At 43.2% G+C, this 17,181-nt stretch overlaps 1 protein-coding gene across 5 annotated transcripts in view; it reads left to right on the plus strand.

Moving 5' to 3' along the window:
• KLHL29 (kelch like family member 29) overlaps positions 1 to 17,181 on the plus strand; it is a 415,582-nt gene that overhangs the window by 390,902 nt on the left and 7,499 nt on the right. For all 5 annotated transcript variants that reach the window (XM_060272443.2, XM_088665646.1, XM_088665648.1 and 2 more), the window contains one exon: positions 6,803 to 6,947. In XM_060272443.2, coding sequence (XP_060128426.1) covers positions 6,803 to 6,947 — 145 coding nt within the window. The remainder of the gene's footprint in view (positions 1 to 6,802; positions 6,948 to 17,181) is intronic.

A 17,181-nucleotide genomic window follows, 5' to 3' on the forward strand; every position in this document is an offset into this window, starting at 1 on the left:
ATGCTAGTAATATGGAGGGCTTACGTTGTTGTTGTTGTTTTTTAAGCCTCTGGGTCATTTTCTATTCCCTTAAATAGCAGAAAACCAGATAGCATACTCGTTCTTCAAATGGGAGAGGAAGGTGGAAGTGAATAAACAGCTCCCCTTCTTATATGTGCAGATAGTATTGACTCCTTGTACTTCGCTGGTCTGGTTGTTTGCTTATCCTGCTTCCATTCCTGGGGGGTGGTTTGCTATGCACATTCATTGCTGGAATGCCCCCACCCATTTGTCTGATGCTGGAGGCTTCAAGCCTGTCTCTCTGAGTCTTGGCTTCAGTGAGGCAGCCAGAGCTCTTGCCAGCTGCCTGAAATCTTAGAAGCACTTACTAATTATCCTATTTGCAGTTCATTCCTCTCTTAAGCTATGCTAGGAATGGAGCTGCCGTCCCACAGTTAGTAGCCAGGGTCATCTTACCCCCATTACTGTCGGTTGTTTGGCCAGGGTTGTCTTACAATTCTGCCCAGCCTCCAGGCAGCTATAGAGTCACTTTTCTGTGTTTCCACTTTATTATAGGTTTCTTTCATATAAATATAATATTTGGGTGTCATGGAACTCCCTAAATATTGACATCAGGCAGGTGCCTACACAACACTTCTCAGCACCTGCTGAAAACATTTTTGTTTTGACAAGCCTGTCTGATATGTAGAATGCTAGCATGTGCTTTAATCTTTTCTTTTCTTTTTTTGAGCTTACAGTTGATTTTACATAATTTTTTTAATGTTTCGAACAGTTGGTTTTTAACTGTTTTTGCTGATCATCTCATTGTTTTGTTCTTTTTCCCTAAACCGCTTTGAGGTTTTGCTTTGTTTTTGCAAACAGATTTCTGCAATTAATTAATTAATTATTAACAACGGCCCATCACAGAATGGATATATTGTTACACGACACCCCAATTTCCACCAAGCAGCTTCGTAAGATTCCTGGGCTTCCAGGCACTCACCCAGGCCTTATTTACACATGGCTTGTTTACACACATTTACACCTAGAGTCTTCAGTGAAGAGAATTCAGAGAATTACATCTCAAGAGGGGCTTGTTCCCCCAGCAGTGCAGCACTGGATTCTGAAGACATCCTGAGTGTCATCTCCATGCCTCTGTCCCAGGCTGCCAAGAGGATCCTGCCCTGTATGGCCTCTGCCTGCAGTTCCTGTTTCAGCCATCTCCTTTCCAAAGACCTTTTTTTTGGGGGGGGGGAGGTTTGGGTTTGGGACCCAAGTCTCAAGTAAAATGACAGGGACCCTTCCGTGTTTCCCCATGCCATAGGAACTGAAGTCCTAAACCTTTCTCTTCCAGACAGTAACCATGAGAACTCTCCCTTCTTTGTGCTGGGAAGTTCTTGCTTTGGTTATGGTTTTCATTGATGGGTTAATGACTTGCTACCAGCACCTTTTGTCATTCTTAGTCATTCTTAAGGCAAAGCCCTAACCTGGAAAAGAAGCTTATCCTGTATTTTTTTTCACTGGCCTGGCATCTTCCCTTCAATACCCCCAAAATTATCTAAATTCTATCATTTATTAATTTCTAACATGCACTAACTCTAGCAGGTATGGGTGCCCTTGCACCCCCAAAGTCTTGTTACCCCAGATCTGTAAGCAGAGAGAGAAAGAGTTTAATCCAGACTTAGCCAATGGGATTCATTGTCATGCTGGCACAATAATTCTGTCTGTGCTTCTGTCACTGCAAGCATTTCTGCTTGCCAAAACGAACGATCTCCCCTCTCCGCCCCACTGCAGGCTATTCTGGAGTTTCTCTCAACCCTCCAGAGCAGATATTTGGGGTTGTGCAGAGTGCTTCCTTTTGGAAGCATTGGTGGGGGAGGGGATAATCATCGGCATAATCCTCTTTGAACAATTTCCATTGTAAATGTCGGTGCAGTTCAGATTATTTCCTTTAAATAGAGGGAGCAGCAGCAATCATTTAGTAAAAGCAATCTATGAAAGTAGAAAACTGAATGGGGGAAAAGCTTGTTGAAATTCCTTCACTTGGCTCCCAAAGATCCAAACCAACTTGACACCAGTGGGAAATGTTTTGTAGGCTTCAGCTTCCTAAACCTTACACTTTGACACTATAGTTATTGCCTATCGACAATTAGGGACCTGACGCATACTTCCCAACTGAATGCCTAAAGCAGGCATCCCCAAACTGCGGCCCTCCAGATGTTTTGGCCTACAACTCCCATGATCCCTAGCTAACAGGACCAGTGGTTGGGGAAGATGGGAATTGTAGTCCAAAACATCTGGAGGGTCGAAGTTCGGGGATGCCTGGCCTAAGGTCTAAGTAAAGGGTTAAGTCTGGATTGAGGGGCCCTGATTTGTGCTCCAATTCACTCCCTTGCCCTCTTGTTCAGTGCCAGTAATAGAGATGTGTATCTTGTTGGGAGGACACTTAAGATAGATACTGCAAAGCCTTTTAATATTAATGTGCCTTACATTGTAATCCTATACTCAGAAGTAGGACGCATAGGGTTCCGTGGGGCTTTCTCCCAGGAAAGTGAACATAATTTAGTGAAGAAATTAAAAATAGGATATTCACATCTGGAGCATCTGTGGGGGGTTCACTGTACACCACAATAGCAAAAAAGAAGAGGAAATGTGTTGTCTGGCTGCCTTTCTGGCCCTGCTCACTTTTTTTTTTCGCAATCTAAAAGTCCTGACCAGAGGTCATTTTATAAACTATTCTTCATTCCTGAAAGCAAGAAGTGAGATCTCATTCCCTCTCACTGTTTCCTAAGAAATTTCTTCAAGTGAGCTGAAATTGGGGGAAGCACATGGGCTGAACATTAGAAACAGTTATAGGGTATCCAAACCAGCATAATGCTAGCTTCTACAAAGGAATCAAAGAACCCATGCTAACTGCTTATAAGAAATGAAAGCAAAATTCTGCTATTAAAACACCAAAGGGAGATGTTCTTTCTTTTATACAACAAAGGCATATGAAGGCAGGGAATTGGCCTCCTGAGGAGTTATTGTTTCTGCCTTGAGGTAGCCCAGAAGAATATCCCTGCGGACTTTTGAGGTTAAGTTTCAAGATTTCTTTTGTTAGATTAATGTGTCTTCCAAAAAGTCATGTTAGCTCAAAAGAGCCGGTGAAAATGTGATCAGCATACGAGGAGGGTTCACACATGAGAGAGTCCTTTGTGTCAATAACAAAAACAGACATAGGCAGTTTTGATTTCTGCAAGCAGTAAAGAAAGAATGGGATACTCAGATGACTGTCAATTTTTAGTCATGGTGTAGTTGGGGGGGGGACACAACTCCAGTACTTGCTTTTTATCTTTTTAGTGATTCAATCCCTGTTTGTCTTTTTAAGGAATCACACAGTGTTCTCCTCATTGATGTTTTTATGCTTTTGATTTACGTGTTCTATGTGTAGTTTATCTAGCAGTGGGCTCTTGTCTTTTGTAATTTTTCTCTCTCTCCATACAATCCTGTGAAGAGGGATATTGGTGTTGAGTGATACACAAGATATTATCTTTCTCGCACATGCCCAGAGATGTAACGTCATCTGGAGACTGAGATTTGAAATACAGTACCCAAGTCCATCTTTGCCAAAGCATATGACTTATTCCTAAACCCAATATATGAGTGGTGTGCATCGTGTTCTCGCATATACCTTGACTGAAGTGAGAAGCAAATGGAAGTCTAGTTTAGAAAAACAGCATCATGTATGTGTACGTTAGAGATGGAACACCTGTGGCTGGAGCTGATAGGAATTTTAGTCCAGCAATGTCCATAGGGCCACAGCTTCCACACCCTGGCATACTGTGTTTATTCGAATCTAATGCTCACTATTTTTTGGCCAAATTACGTTGCGAAAATTAAGGTGTACATTAGAGTCAATGGAAGATTTACATTTGCCAGCTAATGCTTTTCTCGGTTTCAAGGTTCTGAGAAATCTAGGTGCACATTAGATTCGATGGTGCATTAGACGCGAGTAAATACGGTACATGGTTGAATGTATTCCTTAATGGTTTACGCTTCGTAAGAAGATTTACGGTGGACATCAGCCATTCTCTTCTTAAAATAATTGGATCAGTTTGCATTAAGAAATACAAGGGGGAATATATTGTTAGAACGAGGCAGCTGCCGGGAGGTAGAGTGTGACATTGAGAGGTTGGAGGACAGGCTTGTGTGCATTTGGCCTCTTCCTGTTACCCCTTAAGCTATCCTGCAGTCATTGGATGCTATCCTGTCTCTAGTGTTGAAGTCAAGATTCAGTTCTCAAGTCTGGCTGGCCTCTGCACCTGGAATGTGAGAAGCCACCACCTTGACTTTGCCTCAGGCAACAAAATGTATTGGACTAGCCTTGCATATATAAAGAGGACTGTTTATATTACGTACATCCTCTTATACACACCATGCTGAAACAAACCCGAGGTGAAATTTGGTTTCCTTAAAATCAAAGTTCTGGGTCTTCAAGTTGCAGACTTAAGTCTCAAAAGGTGTAAATGGGATCTGCTGCCTGGAGATTTCTGTGCCCTGCCGTGCTTTCTGTCTCGTTCCGAGGTATATGCTCCTCCTTCTCTGATTGCCCTGGTCCCACCCAGAACAGCTCACACTACCTCTTCTTTCCAACCCTCTACCATTGCAGTCCTTGCCAAAATACTCTAAATAAACCTAAGTATTGGCAACCATAGCAGACTGTGCCTATCATTATGATGATGCAGAGTTGCATCATTGGCACTGAGCATGAGACTTTAACCTTTCCCGGCAGAAAAACATGGATTTATTGGGTGGTGGTTAGCCTACTCTAATGTGGTGACCTGCTCCGGCAGTTGGTAGTAGTAAGAATAAGAATAAGAACTGATTATTTCTACCCCGCCCGTCTGGCGGGGTTTCCCCAGCCACTCCTGGCGGCTTCCAACAAAGATTAAAAATACATTAAAACATCAGTCAATAAAAACTTCCCTAAATAATAATACTTTACCTAAATAATACTTCCAGGGGGTTGGTAAAGAGGATTACCATTGTTGCTTTCTCCGACATTTGCCTTTTGACATTTGCCTTTTGCTGCTGTCAGATGGGGGAGCCAGTCGAATGCCATCTAGCCCTCCCCTCCGGACTGTATTTAAGAGTGCAGCAAGATTAATACCAGAGACATTTTTGTCGGCTTTTCGTAATGGTTTCTTTTTCGTAATGTTGAATTACTTGTTTATTTGCTAAATTGTTTATTTTTTGTTATTTTGAATTTAGTGAGATTTTCAGCATCTTGTGTACAGTATTTATATTTCCAATGTTCTCTATTTTGATGTTTTGAGGGTTTGCTGTAAGCCGCTTTGGGCACAACTCATTGTGGAAAAGTGGCATATAAATATAATCAATCAATTGCATGTGGTTGGGCTACACTCCTTGACCGCTGACCACGCTGCCTTAGATGGATGGAAATTGTACTTCAAAACATCTGGAAGGTACCAGTTTGGGGAAGACTCCTTTAGTGCATACTGAGCCCTACCATAATTTATATAGAAAGGATACTGGACATAAAGCTATCTTTGGAGCATTAAAAAAAACAATGTGAATCCATGGAAATGCATTCTGCTCTCACCTTACTGCATGGCAAACAGCAGGGAGCCAGTTCGCAGTGTGTGTCTTCACATTAAATGAATAAGTCACTAGAGAAAGAGCTTGGAAAGCTCTCTGTGTTCGTTTACTGTTCTGGTGCCTATGATGTAAGGGCAGGTTGTTTGGATTAAGAAATAATTTAGTGTTCCTGACTTAGGTACCCCTTAGAAATTCTGCTGGTGATTTATTGGCACTAAACTGCAGCACCCCTAGAAAGAAACCTTAGCAGAAACATATTCATTACAGACTTCTCAGACCCTTCCAGGTGGAAGTTTCAAGTGTGGTCAGACCTTGAGCTTTTAAGGCATGCATCCATCAATGATGAATCAATGGAGGTCAACAAGTGGAGGCCGGTGAGCAACATCAGCTGCCTCCTCCACATCCTCACTTTTAGAAGGATGCACACATGAAAATTCCTGCTTTAGGTTAATCTGTAAGCAGAACTTGTGCTTGTACATTGGTCCTGCTCCCCCATCCATCCATTCACTTTGACACAGATGAGCAGTCCTAGCATCAGTTGATCAACCAAAGATGTCTTAGCCCAGCTTTCACCAAACTGATGTCCTCCAGATGTTTCAAACTGCATCTCCCATTAGCTATTGCCAGCACAGCTGCTCTGGCTTGGCTGTCCTTGTCTGCTGAGCTCTCAGTGTGCGGAAAAAGAGGTTGAAAATTGTGCCTTGGGTGGGATGAGAAAGCAGATATAGACTCACCTATAGGCAAAGGATGGGATATCCAAAATAGACACTATATTCAACCAAAGAAGACTTCTGTATGAATCTGCTGCTTGGGAATTAATAATGTTGTATTGAAATGTGCTGCAATTTTGAATCAATTTGACATGCTTGTTTAAGCTGGAAAGAAGTGCTTTCAGGGGACCATACTTAGGTGAGGAATATGTTGAAGACAAGAATATATAAGTTTAGATGGGAGGGGGAAAGGGATGCTGGATTGCAGGCTGGTGTGTGCTAGGAATGGGGAGGACCAATCAAATTCTAAAAGTGCCTTTTGAGAAGTTTAGGAGTGAAGAACAAAAACAGCAATGAAGGCAACAAAAATACTTCCTCATTTTTCTTTCTCTGGCCTTGGAGGTTTCAAGAGACGTGACTTATCTATAAATAAGGGGAATTTATATATATATATAAAAGTGATTCTAGCGCCAAGCTTGCAAACTGATCTCCGTGTTGCTTTCCGTTGACAGATAACAAATATGCTCCTGCAGTCACTCTCAATGGTTTCATCTTTATTCTTGGAGGAGCTTATGCACGAGCGACCACCATCTATGACCCAGAAAAAGGCAATATCAAAGCAGGCCCCAACATGAACCACTCCAGGCAGTTCTGCAGGTGAGACCAAACACACACACACACACACACAAATAACTGAATTACCAGCACCTCAATATGTTTTTTCTTCTAGAGGAAATTATTACGTTAAAGTGGGAATGGAAGTGCATGTGTGCTTTAGTGTTCTCTGCGCTACACTAATAGAAATATTACATGGCTATGCATCACTCTTGGTATCTAAGCATCAAGATCTCTCTGGTGTGAAACTGACACAACCTGTTATGTACAGTGGTACCTTGGTTTATGAAGTTAATCTGTTCCGGAAGTCTGTTCTTAAACCAAGGTGTGCTTGGAACACACTCAACAGGAAGCGAAACATGCTTTTATTCCAAGGCAAAGTTCACAAACCAAAACACCTACTTCTGGGTTTGCAGCATTCTTAATCCAAGTTGTTCATAAACTAAGCTGTTCTTAAACCAAGGTACCACGTACTGTATACTTAAGAACTGGAATGGTATGGAGGCCAGACTTGGGTGTGCATGTGTTTTGTCCAAATCTGAAACAAGGCTAGTGGTACCCACATTATAGGGGTTAGCACAGGCATCCCCAAACTGCGGCCCTCCAGATGTTTTGGCCTACAACTCCCATGATCCCTAGCTAACAGGACCAGTGGTCAGGGATGATGGGAATTGTACTCTGGAGGGCCGAAGTTTGGGGGTGCCTGGGTTAGCATAAGATGGACAAACGTTAACCAAGTGTTGCTTATTATAAAAATCACTCTGTAGTGGTTATCCAAAATGACTGCAGGTGAACCACTATCTGGAAGCAGAGCAGGACTATGAAGGCTGAAGGAAGCTTTGTGAGTCACATAAAAGTTGCGAGCTTATCTTGCTTACCCATGTTATGCACCAAAATGCCCTTGAGGACATCTAGAATGTTTAGAAAATCAGGGGGGGGGGGGAAATGCTGCTTAAAGATTAACATGAGAAGCATCAATTAAATTCAGATAAACAAAGTTCCAGTGGTGTGCGTTCTGCAATATTTGTGATGGCAGGTTTGTGTTTGTGTTTGGGACCAAGGACAAAACACACTTTTTTTCATGGAACTTGTAGAATCTCACATTAAATGTGAGCAAGGCAGAAGAAAGTGTTAACATTTTGTCCCATGCTTAAACACTTGAATCAAAGCTGTGAATGCAGCTTTAATGCTAGCATATCACTGATCTCATGGATTGCTGTTTATGTCACAGCATGTTAGAGAAAGATGAAATCTGGCATCTTCGTTGTACAATGGCAGGGGAAGAGCCAGTTTGTTCTCTGGACAGCTCAGAGCTGATTCCCATTTAGGATTAATTTCCCATCTGGCAGGCATAGGCAATCTCTGCTTTGTTACAAATTGCAATTATTATTATTTGCCTTTTGTTCTAACTGTATTAAACTTTTTTCCCTTTTAACCTATGTGTATATAAGCCAATTAATTTAGTAGACATTTCATTAATCTGGTAAAGTGAGCTTTAATCCACAAAATCCACAATACATGTGCGTTAAGTCTTCGGAATGAGGTTATAACCATTTTATTTATCATAAACTGCATATGCATAAAATTAGACATGCTTATAACTCTATTTGATTATTAATTTTTATAAATAAATATTAAACCCAGAAAACTTGATTATTTACACCAATAGAGCTTTCCCACAAAATGATCAATTTTTTTAAACGATCACTTGGTGGTTCGAATCCCCGCGATGCGGTGAGCTCCCGTTGCTCGGTCCCAGCTCTTGCCCACCTAGCAGTTCAAAAGCACCTCAAAGTGCAAGTAGATAAATAGGTACCGCTCTGGTGGGAAGGTAAACGGTGTTTCCGTGTGCTGCTCTGGTTCGCCAGAAGTGGCTTTGTCATGCTGGCCACATAACCTGGAAGCTGTATGCTGGCTCCCTCGGCCAATAACGCGAGATGAGCGCCGCAACCCCAGAGTTGGTCACGACTGGACCTAATGGTCAGCGGTCCCTTTAGCATTCTGCTGAGTAAAGTGTTTCAACCACTATAGGGGAAACGATGGGAAATCTGAAGCAACCATCAGATGGACTGATAAACCATGGTTGGTTGGTTTGATTTGGCATCACGGACAAATTCCATAGCAAGCCTCAGCCTCTCACACGCCACAAAACCTTCACATATGAGGGAACAAAATGTAAGGTTTTCTGTGACAGCTGGAAGTTTCCTGTTTTGGATAAATCCGGGAGCAGTTTGATATCTAGGCTTGTTAATGAACCATGAATCGTACAAACCAAAGTTTCCCGTATTCAGCTGAAATAGGTGGTTGTGTTTCGTTCTGAATTCTGACTGGAAGCTTCAGATTTCCTCCCCTCAAGGACAGGAGAGAGCGGAAGGGGAGCTGGGAGTGCACAACAAGCCTAATGTGTAGTGCATTCTCATAACACTAAGATGTAGTGTAGCATTAGGCCTGAATGAGGCCTGAGAGCATGCATGGCATACAAAAGTTTTCTGAGTTGAGATCTAAGGGAAAAGTCTGGAACTGAGGCTAAAGTTTAATGCATCTTAACTTTTCGGAAGGTGCTCATCTTCCTTTTGCTGGTTTCAGCAGTCCTAATAGCAGCTGCAGCTCCTATCAGATAGACTATAACAGGCCTTCCAAGTGTCCCTATTTTGCAGGGACCATCCCAGATTTACAGAAGCCATCCCGGTTTCTGATTTGATCCCAGAATGTCCCACTTTTCCTTAGGACGTCCCCATTTTCATCGGAGAAATGATGGAGAGTATGGAGTTATGTGACACACAACCACACCCCCGAGCCAAGGAGATTAGTAACTATAAGTAACTTTAGAAGATATGTGAAGGCAGCTCTGTATAAGGAAGTTTTTCAATGTTTATTTTTTAATGTTTTTATGCATGTTGGAAGCCACACAAAGCCACACAAAGATGGGTGGGGTATAAATAATAAAAATATCAATATTATTATTGAATAGGGTGGCCCTAACTTTCATCAGAGAAATGTTGGAGGGTATGTAATAACCTTCCTTAAGTTTTCAGAATCCCGAGGCAAGGATACCAGTGGCAGCCTGGCTTTCTTTCATCTGTTCCAGTAACTTACCTAGACCTTTATCCCAATATTCATCATACCTGCAATTCTTGGTCAATGAGTTAAACAAAAGTCTTCTATTACCGCGTTTCTCCGAAAATAAGACACCGCCTTATATTTATTTTTCCTCAAAAAACAACGACAATGTCTTATTTTCAGGGGATGTCTTATTTTTTTCCTCCTCCTGCCGCGGCCGGCATTGCTGCTGCGCCTATCACTATGTCTTATTTTCGGAGTATGGCTTATATTCATTGAATGCTTAAAAATCCTGCTATGGCTTATTTTATGACTACGTCTTAAAATAGGGGAAACAGGGGTAGCAGCAGCAGCAGCAAGGGTGGTAGAATGGGAAATAAAGCTAGTATTTAACCATACATCACAAACAGAATTTATATATTTGAATCTCCTTTTTTATTTAAAGAGTGCCCTCTCTTGGTTGCCAAGAGAATCTTGTCCTGGAGCTAACATTACATTACATTTTTTTAAAAAAAATTACAGGCCAAATCCCAGCCAAAGCTACTATGTTCCTGCTGCTTCTGTGCTAATTACAGATTTTCATTGTTCCTCTGTGTTAACAAGAGTGAAATTGAATGTGGGAGAACCCCACTGTGTCCAGGCAGTAGTTAATTATATTTTTTCTCTCAAGATTGTAAACCAGAGGCAAACAGTGCAGTACAACTGACATAACTTCCCTTGGTAATTCAATGCATTAATTATGTGGGATATTTTTTATTTTTTTAAAAAAATGTTCTTTAACCACATTAAAATTACATTCATGTAAAAGGCTTTTAATACTACAGTTCTTTGGCCAAGATCACTTGATAGACTGGGATCTGCTCACTAATGGCAGACTTTATCCAACATTTGAGAGACATATTTCCCCCCCATACTGACAAAACTCCAGCAGTTTGAAACAATCCTATTTGTATGTTTGGAATAGAAGGAATAAACAAATTCTACCCTTCCAGTAAAAACCTGTGCACAACAATACTTAAATGTCCACTGAAATGTTTGCAGCAGTTAGCATTGTTTACATTTTTGTTTCCCTTTCTCACATAACAGTAACCTCTGCTCAACTACGATAATGATGCAGTGGACTTTCAACAGATATTAATAACAGGGATTTTTTAAAATGACAATGTTAAGCCAAAGAATTAGAATGTAGAATTAGGAGTGGACTTCCAAAATAGAAGCAGCATAACTGGACCCAAGGACTGGAGGCAGTACGCTGTTTCCTCTTAAAACATGTGTTGGGGACCTTTGCTCCTTCAGATGTTATAAATGTATTATTATTATTATCCCAGCCACTCTGGGTGGCTCCCAACAGAATATTAATAATAATAATAAAGCAATAAAACATCGAACATTAAAAACGCCCCTAAGCGGGACTGCCTTCAAATGTCTTCTAAAAGTCAGATACTGTAGTTGTTTATTTCCTTGACATCTGATGGGAGGGCATTCCACAGAGCAGGCACCCCTACCAAGAAGGCCCTGTGCCTGGTTCCCTCTAACTTTGCTTCTCGCCATGAGGGAACTGCCAGAAGGCCCTCAGAGCTGGACCTCAGTGTCCAGGCTGAACGATGGGGGTGGAGACGCTCCTTCAGTTATAAAGAACTGAGGCTGTTTAGGGCTTTAAAGGTCAGCACCAACACTTTGAATTGTGCTCGGAAACGTATTGGGAGCCAATGTAGGTCTTTCAGGACTGGTGTAATATGGTCTCGGGGGCCACTCCCAGTCATGTTAGTTACTGAACTACAGCTCCCCTCTGCCCCAGCAAGCATGGCCAACGGCTCGGGATGGTGGCAGCTGTAGTTCAACATCTGGAAGGCGAAAGCACTATCTTAAAATCCCAAGGATGTTATTTTCCCAGGATGCATAGAAATGGGGAGCATCGATGCTCTGGCCTCAACTACATGGAGGCTGCAAACGGTCGCCTCTTCCAACAGCAGGGGGCCAAGCGGCAGTGTTATATGAACCTGAATTAAAACAGGGAGCTGAAACCCATTACTGTAGATCCCACTACCTAAATACCAAGATTAAAAACCTTCAGCCAGTCACTGCCTCTCAGCCTAACCTGCTTCACGGGGTTGTTGCGGAGATAAAACGAGGAGGGCAAGAACCACGTTGAGCTCCATGAAGAAAAAGTTCAGGTGTAAATGCAGTAAGAGAAGAAGAATTTGTGGGCTCTTGGTAGGGTTGCTGTATTTTGAAGAGCAAAAAAGAGGGCACATTTGCTGACTTCCAACAACAATAAGGAAATGAGTTAACTGGAGATCAGCAGCCCACGGTGGGGGCTAGCAGCTCCTATTAGTGAAGCAGAGCACACACCGTGCTTCGCTGTTCAGAAACAAACCTTTTTTTTTTCTTTTTTAAAGGAAATAAGAATCTCACACACACACACTGTTGTTATTGTGCAGCATAGCCTGAACTTCAGTTTTTTATTAAGGAGTTCCATTTGGAAGGACTGGATGACAAATCTGCCAGGCTAGCCGTCAGAGGAGGGGAATGGTACCTTCAGCTGGGAATTGCTGGTTCTAAATTATCTTCCCTGGGAGCGTTGCTCGCTCTAGTGCATGGCTGCTGATGACGCCCTGGGAGCAATCTCTTGCTACCCAGGTCTATTTGCATGCTGTCTGAATTCTAAACAAACCCGGCTACGACTATGCACAGAAAACACATTCTACGCAAAGGTGAACTAGAATATTGGGTGATGCTTAATTTAATGCATTTATATCTCACCTTTCTCTCCAAGGAGCTAATACATGGTTCTTCTCCCTCCTCATTTAATCCCCATAACCACTCTGTGTGGTTGGTTAGGCTGGGAGTTACTGGCTTGGCCCAAAGTCACCCAGCAAGCTTGATGGCAGAGTGAGGATTCAAACCCTGGTCTCCCAAGTCCTAGTCTGACACTCTAACCCAGGCATCCCCAAACTTCGGCCCTCCAGATGTTTTGGACTACAATTCCCATGTTCCCTGACCGCTGGTCCTGTTAGCGAGGGATCATGGGAGTTGTAGGCCAAAACATCTGGAGGGCCGCAGTTTGGGGGTGCCTGCTCTAACCACTACACCACACTGGCCCTCATTGTAAAAACTTTGCAGCTATAATCCTGGTCCCTTGCGGGTAAATGAGAGAATGAGCAGGCAGGAAAGTGCAGGGAGCATATTTGCAGGTATGTTTTGGGGGTTGATGAAAGGTGTGCAAGTGTGATGAACGTTACTCATCAACATTTTTCCTTTTAAGTTCTGCCTGACTCCTTTGATTTATCTACATTAATTAACATGTACTTTAACGTTTCTGCTGCTCTTAATGTCTTCCATCCAGCGCAAAGATTTCCCCTCTGCTCTTGTTTCGTGGTTTTGTAATTTGTTAATAGTTAAATGTATTTTAGTCAGTTTTATAAATGATACTAACGAAAATGTCTGTAGGCTGCAGCCAGATCCCCAGAGAGTTCCAAGTCAGCACTCCTAGATAATACAAAGGCAAGGGCACCTAAGACATACACCATTTCACTTAATTGATACTATTTTAAATACCTCTTTCCCAAAATCTCAAAGTGGTATACAATTAAAACCACTCAAAAAATGACATGTGAAAATGGGGTTTTAAAAGAAGCTATGCCATCCATCTAGTATTCTAAAATGCAGCAGTCATTCAGCCTACCCAAACTTGCGTAGTTTTTGTTTTGAATAGCCAATTTACCATGCTATTCCCATGAGCTGCTCTGCCAGTCAGTGAGTATAGGGCATTGAGGTCTAATGACTGCTGCAACATCACCATTGGGATTGCACTAGAACAAGGGTGGGGAACCTATTGTTCTCTAGATGCTATTGGACGCTAACTCCCATAATTTCTGACCCTTAGCTATTGCTAGACTCCAACTCCCTTCAGTCCCAGGCAGCAGAGGGCTACAGGTTGCCGACTCCTTCACTATATAATGGTGGTGGTGAAGGGTAGACACTGTCAATTGCCACCATCCCCCGAAGTACTGCGGTGACCTCAAACACAAATGAACTATGTGGCAAAGAGCCATGCAGTCAGCTGGTATGAGAACCAAGTACACTTCCTAATTGACGCACCTCCAAGGCTGCTCTGTCACCACAGCAAATGCTGTTAAACATTGATGTGTGCATCAAACAGATGCAATCTCTTCCCAGATGGCTTGCATTGTGGGCAACGACTGGGGCATAGGGAAAGACTGAGACAAGACAGGAACTTAAAAAGTAGCGGGGGGGGGGCGATTTGGGTGGTGATGGGATAATAGAGAATGCGGCTTAGGAGAGGCTTTGCTGGAGTCGTGGCTGTTGTAGAGCAACTGAGGGTTAAATGATTGCCGTATCTGTATTAGTGGATACTCCAGCATACACGAGGGGAAAACACTGGCACAACAGCACAGCAAAATGCATAAATGGTTACCCTCTATACCTGTTATCACACTAATGTGAACATTGCTTTGGAGGTAGATCACGGGTGCCTCCCCTCCACGCATTAGTAAAGGTAAAGGGGACCCCTGACTATTAGGTCCAGTCGTGACCGACTCTGGGGTTGCGGCGCTCATCTCACGTTATTGGCCAAGGAAGCCGGTGTACAGCTTCTGGGTCATATGGCCAGCATGACCAAGCCGCTTCTGGCGAACCAGAGCAGCACAGGGAAATGCCGTTTACTTTCCCACTGTAGTGGTACCTATTTATCTACTTGCACTTTTGATGTGCTTTCGAACTGCTAGGTTGGGAGGAGCTGGGACCGAACAACAGGAGCTCACCCCGTCGCGATTCGAACCACCGACCTTCTGATCGGCAAGCCTAAGTGGGCACGGTAAAGGGTAAAGGGGCCGCTGACCATCAGGTCTAGTCGTGTCCGACTCTGGGGTTGCGGCGCTCATCTCGCTCTATAGGCCGAGGGAGCCGGCGTTTGTCTGCAGACAGCTACCGGGTCATGTGGCCAGCATGACAAAGCTGCTTCTGGCGAACCAGAGCAGCGCACGGAAACACCGTTTACCTTCCCACCAGAGCGGTCCCTATTTATCTACTTGCACTTTGATGTGCTTTCGAACTGCTAGGTGGGCAGGAGCTGGGACCGAGCAACGGGAGCTCACCCCGTTGCAGGGATTCGAACCGCCAACCTTCTGATCAGCAAGCCCTAGACTCTTGCAAACAGGAAAGTGGGGATTGCCTTGCAACATTCACATATTGAAAGAGACTGCTAGGCAGAAGCAATAGCTACAGGGTTTCCTTGCCTTTCAACACAGAAAAATAGTGGTTGCAGAATTTTTACAACACAGAAGAGGGTGATGGCATGGAATTAAGATGAAAAGGTGAGAGAGAATTCAGAAATTCTGAAGCTTGAATTTCCTTTTCCTGGGTGGTCAGAGTTCACAGGAATTTTTGTTGGTGGCTTTTTCTTGTAAATACACTAAAAGGAAAGTTTTAAAAGGAAACCTCTGGCTTTCTTTTTTAACAGCTCTTTGGAGGAGCTCCAGATAAATTAGTGTTTGTGTGTGGCAGCATGCCCGTTTTCAGTTACTAAAACTAGTTGCGAGAATTAGGAAGAATGTGGTGCATACGAGCATGCTAATTTAGTCATTTAAACATTCTTTTATAGCCTCAAGGACAGCTAGAGAAGATATTTCCTCATTTAAATGTTGTATCTAGACAAGGATTAATGTTTATGGCCAAGTCAAACTGAGATCGCAAACGTTCTCTCAGCAGTAAGCTTCTAAAGGAGGTTTGGCTGTAAAGAATGTTTGGTGCCAGTGCAAGGAAGTCCGTCCCCCCCCCCCCCGAGACATAACCAGCCGCAGATGATCCAGGTGAACCTGATACTGATGATTCAGCATCAAGGAAAAACACCTCACCAGATGCTGATGAGCATTCTGCAGTGGAAGTGCTAGTTTTATCACATCTGGTCTAAAAACAGTAGCTTTCAGTGGTCACTAATGAAAGACCTTGCAAGAATGCTCTTAAAAGCCAGTACCCAAGCAGAACTGTCACTTAGTAATTTATAGCCTGCCCAGTTAAGCTCCCATATTTTTGCTTCCTCTGACACTGCCATGTGTGTAGCCAGCCCATTGTTCAATGCATATCATGCAATGTTCCTCGCTGAAACGACAATGTTCATATCTGTTGGGAACTCACCTGGATTTAAAACAGCAGAAATGTGAAGCAGGATCATGGAAGGCTGATAATGAATGGATGTGTAGCTTTCAAATTGAACTGCAGGTGCAAAACATCTCTCAGGACTTTTGCACTTCCCTATTATATGATCTAAAGCAGGCATCCCCAAACTGCGGCCCTCCAGATGTTTTGGCCTACAACTCCCATGATCCCCAGCTAACAGAACCAGTGGTCGGGGAAGATGGGAATTGTAGTCCAAAGCATTGGTAGGCAAACTAAGGCCCAGGGGCTGGATCTGGCCCAATCACCTACTAAATCTGGCCCACGGACAGTCCAGGAATCAGTATGTTTTTAAATGAGTAGAATATTTCCTTTTATTTGAAACTAGCTGTCCCGGCCACGCGTTGCTGTGGCTCAGTCTGTTCAATGGACCTTCAGAGTCCCCCTTCAGAGTCCCCTCACCTTCAGAGTTCCCGTGTGTGACATCATCTTCCTTCCACATGACAGCACTGATCACCCCAACAGCTTTATCTGCCCCCCCCCTGCAAACCCCTGCGGCATGGCCGGTTCCCCCGTATTGGTGTTGTTTTCTGTTAAAGGTCCATATTCACTTGGTTGGAATGTTCTGTTGTGATGTCACTGCTAATATGCAGCTAATGGCAGCAGGTGATGTGTATGTTCCTTTGACATCCACTAGAGAGTGCTGTTTTCCCCCAAAAAATCATGTTTTTACCTGTGATAGGTGTCCCATCTATGTAATATAAGTGTATGCAAACACGCCCACATTGGTCTGGAATGTTGTGTCAAAATTTCAACCCAATTTGGTCAAGCGGTTTGTGAGAAAAGTGGATCCCACCAACATGGACCTTTTACACTTTTATATATATAGATGCATCTCTGGGTTATTTGTGGGGCATAGGAATTTGTTCATTTCCCCCAAAAAATAGTCTAGCCCCCCACAAGGTCTGAGGGACAGTGGACCAACCCCCTGCTGAAAATGTTTGCTGGCCCCTGTAAAGTTATTCTGCATTACTGTAGAGTAGGGTGGGTAGTCAACCTGGTGCCCTCCAAATGTTGCCCA

Source organism: Zootoca vivipara, chromosome 3 (genome assembly GCF_965207765.1).
Source record: "Zootoca vivipara chromosome 3, rZooViv2.hap1.1, whole genome shotgun sequence".
In the NCBI taxonomy this organism is placed as follows: domain Eukaryota; kingdom Metazoa; phylum Chordata; class Lepidosauria; order Squamata; family Lacertidae; genus Zootoca; species Zootoca vivipara.